General features: G+C 34.9%; 5 protein-coding genes across 10 annotated transcripts; 3 read left to right on the plus strand and 2 right to left on the minus strand.

Moving 5' to 3' along the window:
* Positions 1 to 13: 13 nt before the first annotated feature.
* On the plus strand, positions 14 to 4,904 carry LOC130667086 (ras-related protein Rab-40B). 3 transcript variants are annotated; one of them, XM_057468514.1, is made up of 5 exons: positions 14 to 161; positions 259 to 696; positions 970 to 1,163; positions 1,234 to 1,456; positions 1,516 to 4,904. In XM_057468514.1, the coding sequence occupies exons 2-5, from the start codon at positions 525 to 527 to the stop codon at positions 1,815 to 1,817; spliced, it is 891 nt and encodes a 296-aa protein (XP_057324497.1). In that variant the 5' UTR covers positions 14 to 161; positions 259 to 524; the 3' UTR covers positions 1,818 to 4,904. The 3 variants fall into 3 exon arrangements, with proteins under 3 accessions (XP_057324497.1, XP_057324496.1, XP_057324498.1); XM_057468513.1 differs by having other exon boundaries at positions 14 to 696; XM_057468515.1 differs by having other exon boundaries at positions 14 to 678.
* Positions 4,905 to 5,048: 144 nt separating this feature from the next.
* On the plus strand, positions 5,049 to 6,407 carry LOC130667085 (uncharacterized). The gene is made up of 3 exons (XM_057468512.1): positions 5,049 to 5,388; positions 5,447 to 5,808; positions 6,011 to 6,407. Exons 1-3 carry the CDS (start codon positions 5,049 to 5,051, stop codon positions 6,203 to 6,205), a joined length of 897 nt encoding a protein of 298 aa, XP_057324495.1. The 3' UTR covers positions 6,206 to 6,407.
* A 99-nt stretch (positions 6,408 to 6,506) lies between these two features.
* LOC130667087 (glucose-induced degradation protein 4 homolog) lies at positions 6,507 to 10,823 on the minus strand. Of its 2 annotated transcripts, XM_057468518.1 has the most exons (5): positions 10,448 to 10,823; positions 9,882 to 10,167; positions 9,607 to 9,774; positions 8,587 to 8,819; positions 6,507 to 8,507 (listed from the first exon to the last, which is right to left on the minus strand). In XM_057468518.1, the coding sequence occupies exons 2-5, from the start codon at positions 10,026 to 10,028 to the stop codon at positions 8,444 to 8,446; spliced, it is 612 nt and encodes a 203-aa protein (XP_057324501.1). In that variant the 5' UTR covers positions 10,029 to 10,167; positions 10,448 to 10,823; the 3' UTR covers positions 6,507 to 8,443. The 2 variants fall into 2 exon arrangements, with proteins under 2 accessions (XP_057324501.1, XP_057324500.1); XM_057468517.1 differs by having other exon boundaries at positions 9,882 to 10,823.
* A 145-nt stretch (positions 10,824 to 10,968) lies between these two features.
* LOC130667080 (nucleoporin Nup188) lies at positions 10,969 to 17,691 on the plus strand. Its single transcript, XM_057468490.1, has 3 exons — positions 10,969 to 11,125; positions 11,197 to 11,407; positions 12,064 to 17,691. The coding sequence occupies exons 1-3, from the start codon at positions 11,103 to 11,105 to the stop codon at positions 17,674 to 17,676; spliced, it is 5,847 nt and encodes a 1,948-aa protein (XP_057324473.1). The 5' UTR covers positions 10,969 to 11,102; the 3' UTR covers positions 17,677 to 17,691.
* Positions 17,138 to 20,927, minus strand: LOC130667083 (mesoderm induction early response protein 1). 3 transcript variants are annotated; one of them, XM_057468511.1, is made up of 6 exons: positions 20,434 to 20,927; positions 20,193 to 20,328; positions 18,952 to 20,130; positions 18,761 to 18,888; positions 18,443 to 18,668; positions 17,138 to 17,278 (listed from the first exon to the last, which is right to left on the minus strand). In XM_057468511.1, the coding sequence occupies exons 1-6, from the start codon at positions 20,541 to 20,543 to the stop codon at positions 17,264 to 17,266; spliced, it is 1,794 nt and encodes a 597-aa protein (XP_057324494.1). In that variant the 5' UTR covers positions 20,544 to 20,927; the 3' UTR covers positions 17,138 to 17,263. The 3 variants fall into 3 exon arrangements, with proteins under 3 accessions (XP_057324494.1, XP_057324493.1, XP_057324492.1); XM_057468510.1 differs by lacking the exon at positions 17,138 to 17,278 and having other exon boundaries at positions 17,768 to 18,665; XM_057468509.1 differs by lacking the exon at positions 17,138 to 17,278 and having other exon boundaries at positions 17,768 to 18,668.
* Positions 20,928 to 21,822: the final 895 nt, after the last annotated feature.

Below are 21,822 nucleotides of genomic sequence, written 5' to 3' on the forward strand. Positions count from 1 at the left end.
CCGTTTTCTTTATTCGCCCAGTCAGAGCGAGTCAGAGTTTCAAGTCCCTGTCTCTGGACAGTCTGATAAAAAAAACGACGACAGCCACTGAAAATAATCGTAACAACCAATCGTGTAAGAACTAAAATGCAATGGCGAGGAATGGGTTATTTTGATGTGATGTGAGTGTAAAAAAAAACAAAGTGGCAGATGTTGTAAAGCAGTAGTAGGGACGTACATCTTGAGCGCACATTTATTATTTTTAATTTAAATATTCAGGACCCAGTAGCAGTACCAGTACCTACATCACATTCACAAGTCAGTACAGTACCGAGCATGTAATTAAATAGTGATATCTGGTGTTAACTCGTCTAGACAAAGGATATGTCCTGGTGTCGTGTGTCGTCTTGCAATATATCGAGGTCATAGTTGAACAATAATCGGAAAGTATATCGTATATATATAAAGATAAAAAAACAAGTCGGGGCGACTTTCGCTCAGAGGGTAGCTTGCAGTATGCGTAGGGTTTGTGACATCGGATTATTATGGCTGCGGGTGAGGCTGCCACAACGAAGCCTCGTCAAGAGAAACAATACGACTACCTTTTAAAGTTCCTTCTGGTTGGAGACAGTGACGTTGGGAAACAAGAAATACTCAGCGGTCTCGAGGACGGCGCTTCCGAGTCTCCTTTCTGCGGTGGTATATACACATACACATGTATTTATTTCATTGTTGCTCTTTTTATTATTATATACTCATACATATATATTGTATAGTCTACATATACATTTTTCATACTCTACCTGTTCTGTTACCTTGACTTGTTCCTTTTATTTCTCATATTCATAAGTACATTTTTAAATTTTCTCACAGCTCATGGGCCCCCAACCAGTCATTGTTTACACGTATCACTAAAGTCCACCTGTGTCGCACCTATCTGTTGACCTTGGAGTGTTTGTTATTTATTTATATATATATTTTTTTTTTCAGCATACAAAACCACAACCATTCTTCTTGATGGAAAAAGAGTTAAGTTGCAGCTATGGGATACCTCGGGACAAGGTAGATTTTGTACGATAATTCGGTCATATTCACGAGGTGCCCAAGGAATACTTTTAGTCTACGACATTACGAATAAGTGGTCGTTTGATGGAATTGACCGATGGTTAAAAGAAGTCGAAGAGGTAGAAATTTTTTATAATAATTATTATTATTGTTTTATTTAAATTTAAATGAATTTTATTTTATGCGCAGCATGCTCCAGGTGTACCAAAGGTATTGGTCGGGAATCGACTTCACCTGGCATTCAAGAGACAGGTAGCAGAACGCGAGGCCGAAGTATATGCGGCTAAAAATCATATGGCATTTTTTGAAGTATCGCCTCTGTGTGATTTCAATATAAGAGAAAGTTTTTCGGAGTTGTCTCGTATGGCATTACACCGTAATGGCATGGAAAGACTCTGGAGATCCAACAAAGGTATGAATAAATAATCGACTGTTTAATTTACCTGCTGATTATTTTTTTTTTACTTGCAGTTCTCACTTTACAAGAGCTAGCATGTCGTGCAATAGTCGCCAGAACAACAGTCTACGAGATAGACCAATTGCCTTTACCCAAGTCCATTAAGTCTCACTTAAAGTCCTATGCAATGACGACGACATCGCAATTACGGTGTAATAGATCGCAAAATTCAAGTAAAAGCCTTGGATCTCATCATCGAAAGTTGCGGTTCGTCGGAGCGGGTCACAATGGACTGACAACACCGGGCAATTCACCTGGCAGCATTACTGACTCGCGTTCTAGTTGCGCTGGTCGTAATTCTTGCGCAATATCCTGAGGGTAAAATTTAGCCGACATTCGGTTTTAAAATAATAATAATAATACATCAGCAAACGTTTTGTACATTTGCACTTTACATTACGCGACAAAAAAATATAATTATAATAATAATGATAATATCTAAAAAAGGAAACGAGAAATAAAATATGTGATGCGCAGACATTTCACAATGTGTTGTATTGCGTTATGATAAATAGCAAACGGATATTTGATCTTGAATTAATAAGCCGATTTATTTAAATATGTAATTAAAATTTTAAAACATTTTTATAAATAATTAACGCTACTAATTCAAGTGTCAAAATAATTATCGAATTCTGTGAGGATGCAGCGTTAAACTGTAAAAAAAAATTTGAGTGAATTCATTCCGTCACTCGGAGTTCCAGAGTTTAAAAAAAAATTACTCTGCATACTGAGTAAATAAAATCCTGAGCTCCGCAATGACTTCACTAATTTTTTACAGTATAATTGCTCACTCAGTTACAAAAAAAAAACCAGGCAATAAATGAATTTAAATAACAATAGATTTAAAAAAATACGTAAAAATATACAATGAAATTACAGGTACTTATATTCTTAACTTTTTCTTCTCGGCAGTTATTAATAGATGAATTACGTCATACTAATTACATACAGATGCTTTTGCATCGGAGTTAATAAAATAAAAATGAAGTGTGATGTAATTAAGATAAATTATTAAGATGATTCGTCCGTTTTTATCAAGCTATATATGTACAACCGGAAATAGTACGATTTATTATTTATAAACTGATAGTAAATACTAATTATTATTATTATATGTACATATTTATATATTACTATTGCATATATATTTTAAATGTTAAAGTTTTTGAATTTGTTGATTAAAAATATTAAAAATAATTAGAGAGCAACAAGGCACTGCGTACTAACGCGAAATACTTTTATGTATTTAATGCAATTCTCTACTGACTAGTCTTGAATTATTTGAATAATTAAAATCGAAATTAATATTATTGTAATTATCCAAAGTATGAGTATGTATAGTAATTATTTAAATTAACGTTATTTAATTATTTCGAGGTACGCGAATTTAAAATTAGGAAGAAAATTTTTTACAATCAGTAACTTTGTAAAACTAATGAGTGCAGCAGACATCAGACAAATTTAAAATTACAAATAAACCAAGTAAATAATTTTAAAAAAATATTTTTAAAAAATGCACTTATTAATTTTTAAATTTTTTAAGCGCGCATTTTTTCAAATTTTATTTTACTAATTATTTACTCTATTTATTAATAATTTAAATTCGTCTGACGTCTGTTACATTGACACTTATTAGAACTAAATCATAAATTATTGGATAAAAAAAAACTTAATTTTTTATACAGTAATTATCATAATAATTGAAATAATAAATAGATCACTTTCAAGTAAACAGTAACCGAATAAAAAAAAATAAGCGGCTAGAACTTAGACACCGTCCTTTGTATTGAATTAAAATATTTTTGTTCGTCGAGAAAATCAACCAGTTCATTGTACATAAAGTTGTAAATTAATATCCGGTTACAATTTGTTATGAAATTTAAAAAAATATTTTTTTGTGATCAACAAGTGCATTTTCAAAGCATGAGTATGTAATTTTATATCTTTATTATCACTGAAAATGTTACTAAAATGTGATAATGAGTAATAGTTTACTGTAAAGAATAAAATAACTTTCACTTTGTCACTTTCTACGCAATCCCCAAATAATAGCCTACAGAAGAAATAGTAAACTTTTCTTCAATGGACACAAATCAATCTCAGAGTACGATTGTGCCATGAAAACTCTATTCCGTCTTTACAAAAATAAATAGAAAGAGAGAGAGATAATTTTTGATTATAAGGTCAGAAATTAAAGCTCCGGCAATTAAATATCACGATACTGATTGTCGAAATTTATTTTTTAAATATTTATTATTGACGTAAACTAAATAATAAAACGTATAGATTAAAGAAAGTACGGTAGAGATTTGTGTGTTACACGTGAGGACTGATAACTAGCAATATGTTATTTGTAGATTCATTTGGGTATGTAAATATTATCGATGCCGTTAACGTTTTGACATTCCGTACATGTAAAAATAATTTTTAAAAAAATATAATTACTAGCTCGCGCAAGTGTGTACAAGATAGAATTAAATTGAGAAGAGGAAACATAATACGGTATTTACCGAACATATTTTTGTACATCATGTATAAAGTATGTTACGAAATTTTAAACTTATCATTGAAATAAATTTTTCTCCGCACATTTATTTGTCTAGTGATCTGTTGTATTTAAGAGTGGGGAGTAGTAACCGAATTTTTTAATTTTACGTGATGAAAATCTTGGGAAAAATTTTGTCACGTTTTTTTGGAAGCCATAAATTTTTGTAATAAAAATTAATTAATAAATTAAAAAAAAAATGAAATTCAAAAATTCGGTTTTACGACCCAGCCTCAAGGGCATTCTCAGACAATCCCCCACTTTTTAAAAATATTCAATGAACTAACTGTCATCGTATTTAAATTTTATCAGTTGATTGAGAAAGTCCGCCAAGATCTAAATTTTAAAAAATTACTTACACTTGTTATCAAATAGAAGTCACGAAATTTCATTAAATCTTCATGTCAATATTAAAATTCGATGTCAAATTTTTTAGACTAAAATTTATTTACCAAATTTCGTTTGACTCCTAATTGATAACTAATTTTTTTGAATTAATTAACAAAATTTGAATACGGTCATGATAATTAGTCATTGAAATTTTTAAAAAGTGGGGGGAGGGGGCACTGTAAGAATGTCCTTAATAATAAAAAAAATCCAAGCTATGGTCAGGTCGGGTCAACGGACTCATATTTTAATCATACTCACTGTCATAAAAATATATATTTAATTAAAAATAATAAAACAAAACAAGTGTTACTATGTATTGCATACATCATGTTACTTAGACCAAATCAATGAAAAAAAAAATTTGTATGATATAATAATATTATACATGTACTATTTATTTATCTTTAATAATTATATATTATTGCTACTTCTTATAAAATAAATAAAAATAAAATAACATTAAAATTTAATATTTTCATTATGAATCTGTCAAAAACAATTTCATTTTTCGCTTGATCACATTTTGTTTTTTACTAAAACCGTCAAAGTTGTCATCTTTAATATTTGACAGCAAGATTTCTGTCATCAGTAGAGGAAATTTATTTAGACATGTCGAACGTTGGTAAAAAATTAAATAATGTCAATCAACATCATCTTAAAGAAGAGAGTGTCCAAGCTGGTGACGTTGATGCTGTGCCGCAGTCAATGAAAGAAGTCCTGGAATTAATGGACTCAATAAATCGACGTCTCGAGGACTGCGCCATGGAGTGGCAATCGAAAATTTCAAAGCAGCAATGGAAAATTTTGAATGATAAATCAGCAGTCGAAATAGCCTGGGATCAATCTTTACTTGCCCGCACCTATTTTACGGATAAAATTATCGATGAAACCTTCAAAAAATTGCTAGCCCATGCCCGATCGTTTATAGAAAATTTAAATAATTTCATAGGTAATTTAATAATAACAATTAATAATAATAATTTAATTATTTCATTAATTTTCTTTAGCTCTATTGCGCGGTGAACGGATAACAGCAACGCGAGCTACCAAAGACGCGCAAATTCAAAGCAACGAAGTTCCATCACCTAGAGCTGGTCAACAATCAAATGACCCAGTGGTAGCACCACTGGATCTTTCACTGCTGGATGACAAAACTGACCAGCGTTCTGGGAGACGAAGGAGCAAAAGACTCGCGGCAGGAAACACATCCCGCGGAGTCCAGCAGTGCTTCGCTGATTTGATAAAAGCTAAGATAGATCTTGACACTAAATTTCTAGGATTCGAAGCTGTTTTGAACGGCTCCAATAGCATCACTATGCCTCCAACAGAAAGGGTGTCTTGTCTCTGTCAAATTTGTTCAAATATTTTGGTAATAAATTCTTATAAATAAATAATCTAAGGACTAGTTTTTCAAACCGGGTTTAAATTTATATTTCTAGTATATCTAGTATATACATTAATATATAGATATACCAAGAATAATAATTTAAACCCGGATTAAAAATAAACACGGTTTGAAAAACTGGCCCTAAGTAATACAGGCAGAGATTAATTGTGAAAGTTTATTCTAGGGAACAGTAATTGATAACGAGAAGGTACTAAAAGACGTTACGAAACCAAAGGTCAGAAAAACTAGCGCGAGATCAACCGGTAAAAGGCTCGTTAAATCATCAAGAATTTGGAAAACAACTCAGGATAGAAAGCAGTCATTATCTCTTGGTCACATTGACGATAAATCGATTTCACCGAATAATCACAAAGAATAATTAAAAAAAATAACTTAAAAATTTTTATATTAATTTATATACCGACCAATCAAATTTGAGTATAGGTGCTGATATATCCGTATAATAAACAAACATATTTATTTTTTTTTTAAATATTTTATAAATATCTTTTGTTAAATTAATAATATCGTAGCACAATTAATATTGATTTACAATAAAATATGAAATATATCTATTGCGATATGTACATATATATTATTTGTTTAATGTTAATATTAAACGTATTTATTTTTTTTAGTTAATTGTACAGCAACTCTGGTATATCAGATATACAAATGAAGATAATTATTTTTATTTAAATATTATCATTAAAATTAATAATAATAATGATGATGATGACAATGATAATATTCAAATAAGGAAGAAGTTATTTAATATTATAACCGATTGCTTTTGTATTCTATATTATGATTATTAGACTAGAAATAATGTCATGTCATATTATCACGTAGTATTTAAATATAAGCTATAAAAAGCAAATGAGCTACCAAAAACTTGATATTTATTCTATCGTCAAGTTCATTTAATTAACGCGTTCTTAAGTACCTTTTTAATTAGGGCTGAATATCACAATAATTGCTGTATTATGCAGTAGTTTTTCCTCTGCATGCTGTTAAGACTCGGCCGTACTAACTGAGTTTTCTAATTTCACTTTTCTTTTAATTTGCTGACTAATTTTTACTACAGTAATTTGTTATGGGTCGAAGAAATTTGAAAGACAAAATTTTTCGCGGGATTTTTTTTATCATTCAAGTGATTATTCAATATGCAATTAGAAAGTTCGGTCAGTACTGCCCAGTCTTGAAGCCATTTTTAGACAGTGCCCCCACTTTTTAAAAATTTTCAATGACAGCTGTCATAAGCGTATTAAAATTTTATCAATTAATTAAAGACATTCTCAGACAGCTCCCCCCACTTTTTGAAAATATTCAATGAACTGTAGAACAGTATGAAAATTTTATTAATTAATTTCAAAAAAATTAAAGCGTAAATTTAAAAAATTACAATGCAGTTACACTTTTTCGAGACAGATTTAAAAACAAAATTACAGTTATCAATTAGGAGTTAAATAAAATTTTTCAAATAAATTGTAGCCTACGAAATTTGAAAATTCGAATTATAGAATTGACTTAAAGATTGTACTGAAATTTATTTTTCAAATTTCCTTTAACTCCCAACTGTAAATAATTTATTTAAAAATCTATAACTCAGCAAAATCGCAACTGCGTTCTCTTTTTTTTAATTACTGCTTTAATTTTTTTAAAAATTAATTATCAAAATTTTAATACAGTTATGAGTAATTGCATATTTTTAAAAAGTGGGAGACACTGTCTGAGCATACCCTTAATTATAGCAAACAAATTAATATATGCGCATATTCAAAATTTAATAATGTAACATATTTTTTTTTAGTTATTAATAATTTATGTATATATATAAAAATTTAATACACAATAATTATTATTAATTAAATAACATAAATGAAATTTTAAATTTAACATGAAATAATCCTCTGAGCAAGTACATACATACATATATATATATAAATATTTTTTTAAATTTGGCCGACTAATTTATAAATTTTAAATATCGTAAAAAAAAAATACTCAAAAATATAATAGTATGTAGAGTAAATGAGAGTATATTAGTACTTTGTTTCAACTGGTACGTAAATTATTGATGAAGGTACTCTTGCGCTGTTCTTATCTATCGTAAAATAATTACTCTGTATATTTATTATTAATAGACATAAAAAAAAGCAAACAGATCGCATGATTGATAAACAAATAAATAAATCGGGTATGACTTGACAATATAATTTAAATCGACGTACAAAAAATAAAATAAAATAAAGTAATAAAATATATATGAAAAAACATTAATCAATTTATTAAAATAATAAAATTTCTTACAGTTTATAATTACAGTGGCGTATTACGCGTCGAGGCACAAAATTCCTCATCAATATCACGATTTTTTTCTGTTCTCTGATATAAAACATTGTCAATATAAATATTTATTTTAAATTATAACTTTTTTGAAATTATCATCAATAATTTATTCGTAACAAAGGTTTTGAACCAAAGGAATTAATTTTGTCAATTGAATCTTAGCGTTAAAGTTTTTTTAATTTTAATATAATGAGATCTGTTTGCTTAAAAAAAATAAGACAGAAAACATAAAAAGATGTTGTCGTTGCAGTTTCATGCATCAGTTTCACCTGAATTCGTATATCTGTATACTGTGTTCTGGGACGTGTCTCAAATTTAAAGACTGATACCTAAAATAATTAATCATCATTTTAAAATAAACAAATTAAATACTGATGACCTCAGTAATTTCAATTTTTAAAAACGCACCATTCAGAACTTCGATGATAATAATAACCCTCAATAGAGGCTGCAGACTTTTCAAAACAAATATAATAAAATCCAGCAAAAGATGCTCCGTTAATGTCCTTAATTGTGTGATCTGGAACTAAAAAGTGTTCCTTCCATCTCATAAAAACGAAATCAGTTCCTTTGAGTGCTTCGTAGTCAAATGTGTCAGAGTTAAAAGTCTTTGCGTATTGACAAAAAGATTCAAATTTACTCTATAAATAATATTACATATATTTATTTACATATTTTACAACATTTACTAAATATTAGTCACTAATTACAAAAGGACATATTTTTATACCCACTTTTGACTTTAGTCACTAAGTTCTAAATAAAAAAGCGTATAATTTTGTTTTTTCAATTGCAAATCATAGTGTAGACTTAGGGTACATTCGGAAATGCTCTAGCTCTAGTTCTCGCTATGTAGCAACGCTTGGCTAGAACTAGAGCTAGAGTATTTTCAAATGCACCCTTATTCTGAAGCTAAAAACTGAAAAAAAGGCAGTGTTGCATTTCTACTCAAGGGAAGTAAGTACAACTCTACTCACTCACAACTTTACTCAGCCTCAAGTCTACTTACAGTTTTTTTTACTCAAGTTTAACTCTACTCAGTTATATTTTTACTCAGCTTCAACTAGACTTAGCGGCAACTTTACTCAGCTACGTGAGTAGAGTTGTAGCTGAGTAAAGTTGTCACTGAGTCTAGTTGAAGCTGAGTAAATTTATAACTGAGTAGAGTTAAACCTGAGTAAAAAAAACTGCGAGTAGAGTCAAGACTGAGTAAAGTTGTGAGTGAGTAGAGTAGTAGTTACTTCCCTTTGAGCCGAGATGTTGTGAGTAGAATTGTGAAAAAAATTTTGAGCTACAAAATAAGTCTACAACACGATTGGCAATGAAAAGAAAAATTCTACGACCTTTTGACTTTGGAGTTTCCTAAAGTCAAATAGCGTATAAAAATATGTCCTGTAATTAGTACTCCGACATTTATAAAATACATACCCAATGTTTTTTATCAACATCTTCATCAGCATCCCACTTTCTCGTGAGAAAGGGATACTTTTTCGAGATTATTTCTCCATCGAAAAATGTCGTAAGCGTCGGAAATTCTTCCGTCAGACCTTTTATTTTCAGGTATCCACACAAGTAGCTGTTTTCTTCATCAACATGCTAATTTATAAACATAAATAAACAATCATTTAAATGTCATTCAGACATTCTTATATACATCATTTATTTATAACCCGCAGAAGTATGTTTATTTATATAACACTAACCTGCAAAACTACTTCAACATCGTAGCTGTTGCCTTTGGACTTCTGCGAGCCTTGGAACCTGGAGCCATTGTACAGGAGAGACTTAGTGACTCCTGGTTGTTTTGAATTTGCTGGTGGCGGCGGAACGACGTCAACTTTAACCGGCATCCTCTCCGTCTCGAGTTAATTACTCTAGACTCTTGTCAGTAAATAAATCCGCATCACAATAATATACCAGACAGTTGTCAGCAGGTTGTTTGTCACTCGTCTGGGTTTGATACCGCAGTCCTCTTGATTAATGTCTTATCTTGTTGACGAATATAAATAATTATATTTTATTTATCGTCTTATTAATTATTTTAAATGTCATTCAATAATTTCACGCAGATCTATATATATATATATATATTGTAAATACTGCCACTCCCAAATAACTTTCAAAATATATACCGAGCAGATAAACTGTCAGTTTTATTATCGACACAAGTAACGTTCTAGAAAAAAGTCTATACCAGAATGGAGATTTTTGAATTTATCCCATGGGAATTTATCTTATTAACATTCAAATTAAATTCAAAATCACTCACAAATATTTTGTATATATGTGTATATATTTATTTAACATTTGACTTGACGTCAAACTGATGATCAAAAGCTCGTGATGATGGTGTTTGTAAAAAAATTATTCCATACCGGATGTTCACATTCGTACGTCGTAATCTCGAAAAATATATAATATATATGAAAACTATGGCGGATTTACCAGAAATTACTCCAATACTTGCTGATAAATTTTTTTTTTCATGCAAACGTTTTAATTTTCACTGTAAATTTTAATTATTACATTTAAATATATTTATTTAAATTTACGACTGATATTTCTTCATAAGATTTTAAAAATTTCTTCTTATTGCGTTAATATTAATGACAAAAATACGAGCATGTCAGACACAAAAGAGAAGCCATTGAAAATAATAAAAAAAAAGACGGAGAAAAATTAAAAATATTCACAGTGGCGCCTCTTTTATTTTTTAAACTGCATCAATTATTATTACCGCGTTTTTGCCGATTGGTGGTAACGCGCTTTGTAATTTTGAAATATTAAAGACAATCCCGCTTAAAATTTAGCCACAACCTCAAAAAACTCAGCAGTGACTCAAAACTGACCAGCAACCGTTGAGAAAATTTAAATAATAAAGTTTTTAAAATAATGTGCAAGTGAAATTAATAGACAGAAAGAAAATGGAACCTATGGGAAATGTGCCGTAAGTATTTTAAATAAATAACTTAAATTAATTAATTACTTAATTAAATGGATTTATTTAATTATTTTTAGTTACTGCAAGGGACTGTGGTCAGTTATTTCCAGCACGACAAGTCGTTGTGAAAAAGCACTTGTGGTTGAAGAAATAAAAAATTCCGCAGAATTATTGAAAGAAGGTCTTTTATTTTTTAAACCCTTCAATGAAGCCTCGTTGGAAAAAGTTCAAAAGTCAAACCCTGGACCTCGGATGCTTGATCTTGTATCGAAGCTCGCTTCTTTCCTGGTATTTAAACTACACAATAATTAACCCGTCAGCACTCCTGTCATGAGCATTTCGCTGACAGGACAATTCAAATTATTGGATGTCGCTGTCGTGAAAGCGAGACATCAAAAAACACGGGGTGCTGAAGGGTCAAGGAATAAATTTTGACACTGAAAGTAACAGACAATAAAAAAATTTATTTCTTTTAAATGAGCAACTGAACTAGAGTAAAAGCACCAATAGCCATCCGGTCATATACTTTAACATTCGCTCAAAATATATATAGATATAATTTAATATGAAGTGGCTGGCTACTGGTTTGAGGCTGGGTACTGGTGATCTTACCCTACTTATAGAAAAAATTGCATATCTAAAAGTTTTAAAAACCTGGGGCGTGTTCAGAAATACACTCTGGAGATGAAAAATTACTTTTCCAGGTGATTAGTACCTTTGTAACGTCGAATTATTCCTTTGATTTGACGACCAGAGGATATTTCTGAACGCAGGAGTTGAATATTTCTCTTCCAGAGTGTATTTCTGAACATGCCCCTGGTCGTGCATATTTGCGACTTTATTTTACTTACACGTTTATTTTTAAGAATTAAAAAATTGTCTGTCTGCTACTTTCATTGTCATAAATTTAAGACTAAAAAAAATAATAATAAATTTTATTACAGAATCTTGATGCTACGATCGCATGGGACCTGACTCTTAACTACATGATCTACGAGTACAGAAACAGCGGAGAGACATTTGCGTCCCAGCTTGCTGATATAACCTCTATGAAGATCTTAATCGAAGATATCTGGACATTCTATTACTCTGAACGCATCACATTGATAAAATGTTTGAAACTCATCATTGAGTACCGAGACAACAAGAGACATCCTTACCAATCAGAGTTTTCCGAATTTTTCAAAACCGCATCTCTGGAATCATTATTGCAGTCGTCATTGAAACAAATTGATCGTTTGAAATTGTCTAATGTTACGAATAGATCTCATCTTCTTACAGATGATCATCTGCACAAACTTTACAACAGCACCCTGGTGGAGATGCGGGAATTGCTGCATATTGTTACCATGATACTGGATACCGTGCAGCCTAGTGACTTCAATTACATCTACGAAAGCGTGTGCGGAGAACCACGACGTCTTGCCGGGACAAAGAGCCACGAGGACAAGGAGAAAATAATACGGCAGCTTGAAGAAATTCGTAACTGTCAGATATCTTTGTTTGTTGTAGCTCTCGATGTAACGAAACAATTCGGCAACAGTACAAATGGCGACGATGTTTGTAATTGGATTCAGAGTCTGAGGAATAATATTCAAGAAATAGTTGATCCTAAGTGCCGAAGAGACAGTTCTCCAGAGGACGGCCCGCTGTTGTTGGCTTGGATGCTGGCAAACTTTGCAATCGAGTCGGAAAATTCGGATTTACTGAATCGCTTTCGACCCTGCGGAGTTCGCGCCGTGCAACTGGATGTCTTCAGGACACTTCAGAGTGTCTTGGACACTGAGGCTGTCAACGAATCAACGCGTTATGCCCAAGTAGTCCACACGAGTGTGTACAATCTTTTATCACTGCTGTGTTCGTTCGTCGACGAAGACAGACTTAGTAATTTTGAAGGAATATTTGAAGTAGTGGCATCAGTATTACGTTATCCGGAGACAGCTACTGAATTTTGGAACGATCTGAAAGAAGAAGGAGGTCTGTGGCCGCTGTTTCATCGCGCGGTTTCACTGTTTCCTTACCGGTTTGAGCCGCTGACGCGAATCGCTACTGGACTTGCCAATGCCTCGGTATCCAGCGCTAAAAAAATAGCCGCTAAATTAGAAGAACTCGATTCAGTGACTCTAGAAGAGCCAGTTCATCGTAATTTTAGTAACAGTAATGTAAATCGGCAGCCCTATCGGCCGTACGATCGCGAATGCACTCTCCATCGCAATGAATTTACTATTCCAGATAACTGCGAGCGCATTGTTCTGGACAGCGACAAAGAAATTGTATTGTGGCGAATAAAATCAAGGTACGGTGACGCATTTCATCACAAAATAGAGCAACTGTTTTCGTATGCCGGCAGCGGAATAATGAACGTCGTTAATCTGCAGACAAGTTTACCGGAACACGTGACTCTGGGATTTACACTTCTGGAGGCTCTGCTAGCAGCCAATGTAGATTTACCTCTAGGAATGGTAATTCCAACGGAACTGAGTCTTGAAGTGATCAACAGATTCTCTCATTCAGTTTTGCCAAGAAGTTTGTACAGACTTGTAGCGGCATGCTGTCGAGTCACTTCAAAACTGGCGCTAAAATATCCGGAGGAAATTTTTACAAGAATGCGCGTAGGAGTTTACCCAAAATTCAACGACTGGTACCAAGACATCAAGGAACTGGCTCGTGCCTTTTCCTTCGACGGAGGTCTCGTGGCATCCTGGCTGTCGGGAATCGAGACTATTGAACACCGGTATCCAATTCTCAACGCCTACTTGGATACTCTGTACAATTATTTGGTGTCGAAACACAGCGACGAAGCGATGTACAACATGGAGATTCCAGGAATGGTATTTTTATTGCAAGGAGTTCTGCCGAAATTAGACTCCTGGTACTTCGCCTCTGACACCGAGCGAATCGAACTGTGGCTCAAGTCAATGTCCTGCATTCATCACGCGCTCGACGTTAATTTGACCAAAAACGAACCGCGAAAGAAACTTCAGCTAGTCGTCGCTTACAGTCTACTGTACTTGGAACCGCGTCACGCGTTACTTAAACTAGTGAGAACTGGCGAAAGAAACCTGAGGAACCAAATGATGAACGAATCAGACTGGATCAGCGGTAAAGGGTTCAAAGTTATTGAAAGTGTAAGACTAGCTCTGTCATTAGTGAATCGGCTTTTGATGTTCAGACAAAGTCTGGGACTCAGCGATGATGAACGGTCGCCTCTAGAAGTTGCTCTGTACACTTCGCCATCTTTACCCAATGGTCTACTAATCGTACCGACGATAGTCAATTACCTGTACGTTGAATTCAGTCCATCTCTGCAAGCAATGGCCGTAAGTTTATTGAAAAAATTCGCCCAGGGTTTCTCTATGTCTCTACTGGTCTGCATGGGCATGGACGGAACTTCCATCCGTGTTACCTTCGCCTCTCGATTGATGTCACCGACCTGTTCAGCAAAAGTTAAAGTCGCGATACTAGAACTCGTTGCAGTCTGTCTCGAACGGCAGCCCGGTCTGACAGAAGCTCTATTCAATATCATGCATCAAGCGGAACAAAAACGCATGTTTCCAAAGTCAGCGGATCAATTTTTAACCGAAGGCTGCAGTCATTTCATTGAACTTTACCTGGAAAGAATTTCTAAAGAAAAAGAAATTGTCTACGACAAACTGTACGACAACACCATGAATTTAATTCGCGCGATTTGGTACAACCGCAATACCATACTCGTTAATTATTTCAGAAAACGTGAAAAATTTTGGAATCAGTTATTTGCTCCAGTGTTCCGGCCTCTTGTATCTGGTTCTCGTGGCTACGCTTATCTTATTGACATCGCGACACTCGAATTATTTGAATCAGCACCTCCGCAATTTCCTGAAAATGATTTTGCTAAAAATCTTGAAATATTTCTGTACAAAGACAATCACTGGGAACGATTTATCGAATATATTTTGGCAAGTAATTCTTCCAATGCCATGGAATGTGACTCGACTAAAACAAACGAAGATGACAGTGACAGTACCAACGAATCTCCATTGTACGAAGCAAATATCGAAGCTTGGTACCATTTCATAGTAATTTTAACCGACGCAAAAGTCTCGAGTGAACTGATGACGCAAATGGAATCATCGCGGGTTCAATTCATGACTCGATATACCCTGGACTCGTTGTCAGTGAGAATAAAACGAACTAAAAGTATCGCCGACGCAAGGATCACAATGTTGCTGGCATCCTTAGCCCTTCGATGTGTCTTCACCTGGAAACTCAAGTGCGTTGACGAACAGCAGGCATTTATATCTCGAATAGTTCAACTCATGGAAGACATTTTCCATTCTTACAATAATTACGGCGGGGGTTTGCGGAGAATTCTGGTGTCTTTGTTACTTGGGTGTGTTCAGTTGGTCAAAGACGCTTTGGCAGAAGACAAAGCAAATATGGAGTATCTTTTAATTCAGTCATGTCTACTGTCGGATATCGAACTGCGGAAACTTAACGACGCTGTGAAAAAGACCCAAGAAGTCCAAGCAGTGAGCGGTAACACCCAGCACGTAGTTGAAGAAGAGAACGACATCATTGACGGAAAAGTGTCATCGGATTCAACGAAATCAACTCACAGATCAACACCAGCGACTTTGACAATCAGTTTGGTAACTCAGTTGCTACAGTGCAGCAGCCCAAAGGATCCACTGAAGTATGGAAACAGATCCGTTTGTCTCCACCTTCGTCAGCTGATCCCAGAACTCATGAGCTGTCTGAGTACTTGTCTGCATACTCATCGATACGTCGGGTTCAGTCGTGCAGGATTAGAGTTACTGGGAATGATCGCTCGGTCGTCGTATTACAATCCACCACCACGAGCTATTGACAATCAAGAATCAATTGCCAAGCTGTGGCTGGCCCTGGTTCCACCAGCTAGTCTTGGCAGCAGCTTGCTTGATAATCTCTACGACGACCACACGTGTCAAGGACAGTGGAGATGTCAAGAGTGGTGGCTGATTTATACTCTGGGGTTGGAATTTATCACGGGATTAATATCGAACAGTATTGGTGTCGGTGATCAGTCCCCCTGCTCGCCGTCATACGTAACGTCTGTGGTCATATTTCTGGGATCACATGAAAATCAGTTGACCGAAGTTGCGACACTGCTCAGACACACAGCAGACCCACGTGCTATTGATCTTGTTCAGTCATTGGTCGCACTGATTTCTGCATTGACAATGCAATCAGCTATTTGGGAAATGATACAACCAAGTGTACGCGAAGGTCTTATGAATTGTATGTATTTAATTTATGACAGTACAGTTAATTTATTATTACGTCCGAGAATACTTAAATTTATAATTGACGGTGTGAGTGTAGAAAGTGCTGAAGATCTTCATTGGTGTGATGAAAAATTACCGAGTAATGAACTTAAATTAGTTGTTAATAAATTGATTGTCATTAATTGGTGGTGCGCACAATCTTTCGTGCGTTTTTCTCCACGACTCAATGCTTTGGTAGACACTATTTACACCCAAAACTTTTGGCACACACCACTTGCTGAAATAAACTTCGGTCCGCCTCAAATGTCCATAAATTCGGGCCCTAGTTTAACTTACGGTACAATAATAAGTTCAACTCAGCTGTTTACTCAAGCTCTAAATGTACATCTTGCAATAAATTCATCCCCGATAACTGGAACCAGCATTCAAAGGACACCTTCCAAAGATGGTATGGATTCAGCAAAACGTGAATGGGAACGTTCGACTCCAGAGCATCCGCGTAAAATGCATCCCAAAGATTTGAGACGAATTTTGAATGTCACGAGACCAGCGTACGCTTATTTTGACCACTCGGGATATTCATCCAGCCACGGATTACTTGGGAATCCGCGGCTTCTTCGACGACCGTATGATCCGCTTATCTGTGAAAATACAATTCTCTCACGGACGACATCATTTTCACACCACAGCGGAAGGCACGTGGCGAAAAATGGAATCCAAAGCTCTCAAAATCAAAGCGTCAATGTCGGACAGTCGATTCGCGTTGACGCCAATCCCTGGTTTGATTCGATGGATAAAAATAATTCACGACTTGCACTGGAAATAAATCTTGTTCTTGTTCTCTGTCAAACACTGGAAGGTGTAAAAAGCCCGAGACTTGCGCTGAGAGATCGTCAACTTATTGCCCGTGAAACTGCAAATGAGATTGGGATGTTCTTTGATTTTCTTGAACAACGAGCATCTGGATTAAGCGATTGGGATATTCAGGGTGCTTTAGTTGGTGTTGGTATGAACGAAGCGTCAGTGAAAATTATTAAGCCACCAGTTAATGGTAAATTTGTGTTAACGATAAATGCAGAACTTAGTGATGAAAGCACGATTAATAAAGCTCCCGTGGGTGCTATTGATTACAATCCTGGTGAGGGTACGTCGCGTGATGAAACTTCATCCGAGGGAATAGAAGCACGTCTTGATGACTGTATTATTTCAACAGGATGTTACAATATCAGTTCATCTAACATCAAATTTCTGTCACTACTTGGTAAACTTTTCAAATCTACTCTAGAGTCGCTCGACTCCGCACAATTTTGATAATTAATTAATTATGTATTTAAAAAAAAAAATTTGTACATCGTATAATTAGGATTTATAAATAAAGGAATGATTAATAAAGGGTTAATTTTTTTTGAAAGCAAGTAAACCGATTTTTCCTGTCATGCTAGACGTAATTTATCTAATTTTTTTTTTTTTTTTTGTTTTTTTATACGATACAGTAGAAAAATATAATTCGAAGTGCTAAAGAATATCATGCTTGTCTTCACATTGCCGTAGCTCTGTTTACTTTTTATGTTTCAATGATTGTTGAATTTATATTTAATTAGAGTAGCAGTAATTTATGTACTAGCAATAGTTGTAACATATATTTATGCTGTATAATGATTTTATGAACAATTATTTAGTGTGAGGGTTACTTAATTATGTGTGAAAACAATGATGAGGACGTTGGTGAAACAAAGGACAATGGCAACGGCTGAGAGGTAATGATGGGTCCAAAAATAAATTGGCTATCCAACAATTTAAAGCATAAAAATAATGACAAACGCTAAGGCGGTAAGTGGGACAAAACGTTGTCTGATGACGGTGGTAGAGGTGGCGGGTAATCATGAGGAGTCTCATGATTTTGAGGAACGGGTGGAGGGTTTAGTTGAGGTGCGGGGGGTGTAGACAAAACATTTGATGACGAAGATGATGGTGGCGATGATGATGATGATGACAGTAATGGTGCAGATGCTGGAGCAGAAGAGACAAGAGGTGGTGGAGCAGGAGGAGGTAAAAGCGACGATGGAGGTGACGTTACCGTGGCTGAAACGGAGTCTGTACTGTTGGCATCACCCAGTGGATCCTCGCTCGTGGCGCCGTCCCACGATTCTGTTGATTTTCCACCCTCGTTGTGATTGTTCGTCATGTTCGCGTTACTCCGCTGTCGTTTGGCATCCCCGTGAATCAAACAGTTGACGTTTGGGGAACTGCTTCTGTCACGAACTCCCTCTTGTTCCTCTAGGAATCTGTCCATATAGTCTCTGCTTGCGGTTTGATAGAAGTAAATTAAGTCAACTTGTTGTTCGCAACTTGAATGTTGAATATACATATTATTATTTTTATCATAAATACTCACGTGATACCCGGATGAAGTGCGTATTTTTTTTTTTCAAGTCGCGCTTTGTAAGTAAATATATCGTGTCTTTCAGTTTTTTTCCACAAGTAGTAAAATTGAACAAGCTCACCAACAGATCTTGTTCTTACCTGAAATATTTATTAAACAAAATAATAAAATCGATTGAATTAAAATTTTAAATCATCACCGACCTTATTTTTTTGGATAAGATGAAAATCTTTGCCGTAAGCTCGCAGTCCTGATTCAAAGTTATGACACTCTTCTTCAGACCAGAGACTTATCGCGTCTGTCGGCGGCAGTACGTTCATTCTCCGTCTTCTGAGAGCTTCGTCAAGATTATATCCGCACTGCAGCAGTAGATACAGAGCCTGTTCGTCATCTCGGATGTGGGGACCAGCGGGCATAGAGGTTCCTTTATTCGTAGGCAATTGCGCGCGTTCAAGGAACTCTTCGGTCGCGTCTTCTGGTATATAAGTAGGATTCCATAAAATTTTGTCTTCGTTTTCGTAGGGCAAAGCGTCATCATAACGACAAAGACCTTCTGGAATCGTAGCTTGGTAATCACTACCAACCATAATTGTTTTTTTCCATTCCTCTTCGTCGGGGCTATAATCACAGTCGTCGTCTTCTTCCTCACTCTGAGGACGCGAGACACTTCGAAGAAGTCGCGATGAGCCACCGCCAGCATTTCCACTGCCGACACTGCTGACTCCAACTTCACGTGCGACTGTGCCCTCGCCGTCTTCGTCGTCATCCTCTTCCTCGTCGTCCTCTTCGTCGTCATCTTCCTCATCGGCAGGCCTACCAGCGCCATTGTCGTTGTCATCTCCACCCCCACTGTGAGCATTATTTCCAGCATCCCCGCCACCTTCCCCGTCAGGTGGAGCATCGCCACCGGGACCACTGACTAGTCCATCGCCAGCGTCTCTATTGACATTCCCATAGGAGACACCACAGAAACCATCATCTCGATGTCTATCTCCAGTAGTTCCTGAATGACGCGCATTAGTAGACTTGGCGCCAATTTCATTCAACCGCTCGGCCTCTTTTTTCTTCACCATTTCAGTGTAAAATTGTCGAAGACTCGGCTGCGACTTGTTGGCTATTTTTCGTCTTACACTGGCATCCTCGTCATCATCTTCATCTTCGTCATCCTCATCATCATCGCCATCGTCCTCATCTTCTTCCTCCTCCGCTTCATCATCAAACTCCTCTGCTTCATTATCATCCGCTTTATCAGGATTCAAAGCAGACTCAGGTTCATCAGCATCTCGAATCAGTACCAGCTGATCAGAACTATTTGAATTGTCCGTTGACGTATGATTGTACCCGTACTTAGCCAGTAACTCATTCAACGGCATATCTCCTTCCTACAATTAAAAAAAAATTATTTACACAACCGTAAGATTTATTAGTTTTATAGCTGGCATACTTTTTGCAAATTTGACAGTTCATTGTGTGAATCTTCACTTCCTTCCATAGCTTCCTCTTCATCTAAAGTTCGCTCGTCGTCAAAATCGTTCATTATCAAGTCCGAGGACGGACCCAATTCGAAAGTACGATCCGATCTAAATTTAAAAAAATTAAAAATAAAATAATTTAACAAAAAAAAACCTATCAGCGTTATTGTGAGAACATAAAATAATCTAGAGTCCTGAGTTTCGCTTCAGTACCTTTTGGAGCATCCATTCCCTGTCATTCTTCTGGTAATTGTCTTGCCAACACTGGCAGCACCAGCACCACTGGCTGGGTTCGTTCTCGGGGACCTGGAGTCTTGGAGCATCTTGTGTATAATAAATCACCGCGTCATTAAACAGCAGCTGTTTGTCACCCACAAACATATCAAAACACAAACGTTGTTATTCACAACACTGTCTCCCGTCTCCGTCACCGTCTGACGTTCCTGCGTCAAAGTATCTCCAGGTTAAAATCTCAAAGTCTCACCACTCAATACGCAGTCCACTTTTGTCGCGAGAGTTCATCAGCGCATCAGTAGATTTACAAAATTATCAGACTCCGTCAATGTACATGATCGTTGCGCGCGGGGAACGCTAGTTGTTGCATCGATTCATCGCGCTTCTTATTACAATTACACACAAACTACACACACTTGAAATTTTTTTCGATGCCAAACCATAACCATCGATAAATGGCGCAACCTAGAGCCAACTCCAAGTGTTTCAAGGCTTCGCCGACGAGCGCTCTCGGGTCGTCCAATCAACGAGCTCTGAATCCGTGATGAGTGTGAACGTAGCTGACAGTTGTCAATTTTAAAAATTTTTAAATAAGTGGATTAAATATAAATATAATGAAATTTAAAAAATGCGCATTAATAGAATTTGAAAATCAGTGGGTGCATTTTTTTATATTTTTAATTTTTAATTTGTTTATTTGTAATTTAAAATTTGTCGCATATACATGAGTGTGAATGTAGCAGACAATTGTCAATTTTTTAAATTTTAGAATAAATGAATAAAATGCGAGTAGAGTAAAAATTAAAAAATGCATGTATAGATAAATGCAAAATCTGTCTGCGCATTTTTTAAAATTTCAGTATTTTAATTAATTTATTTATTTAATTCAAATTTATAAATTGCTTCATATCTGATACATTCGCACTCATGAAAATCAGAGGTGATACTGAATTTAACCGTCTAATAATTTTTAGATTTTTTTTAAAAAGGGTAAATTATAAAAAAAAATTGCACCTATAGTTTTTTTAATTCTCTACAGGTGGATATTTTTATTTTTTTTTTTTGTAATTGGTTTGTTAGAAAAAAAATCCGTAAATTATAAGGGCCAGTTTTTCAAACCAGGTTTATATTTAATCTGGGTTTAAATTATCATTGCTGGTATATCTATATATTATTAATATGCGCGAACTGATTTTTCATGTAAGTATCTAAATACGCATTTTTTAATTTTCTTTCTACTTACATTTTATTTATTTATTCAAAAATTTTTTAAATTTCCACTTGTCAGTTGTCTTCATGATCCTGAATTGAACAATTCAAAATTTTTGAATTTTATTTTCAACTGGTTAATTTAATTACAAAAATTAA

This window comes from Microplitis mediator, chromosome 4 (assembly GCF_029852145.1).
Source record: "Microplitis mediator isolate UGA2020A chromosome 4, iyMicMedi2.1, whole genome shotgun sequence".
Classification (NCBI taxonomy): domain Eukaryota; kingdom Metazoa; phylum Arthropoda; class Insecta; order Hymenoptera; family Braconidae; genus Microplitis; species Microplitis mediator.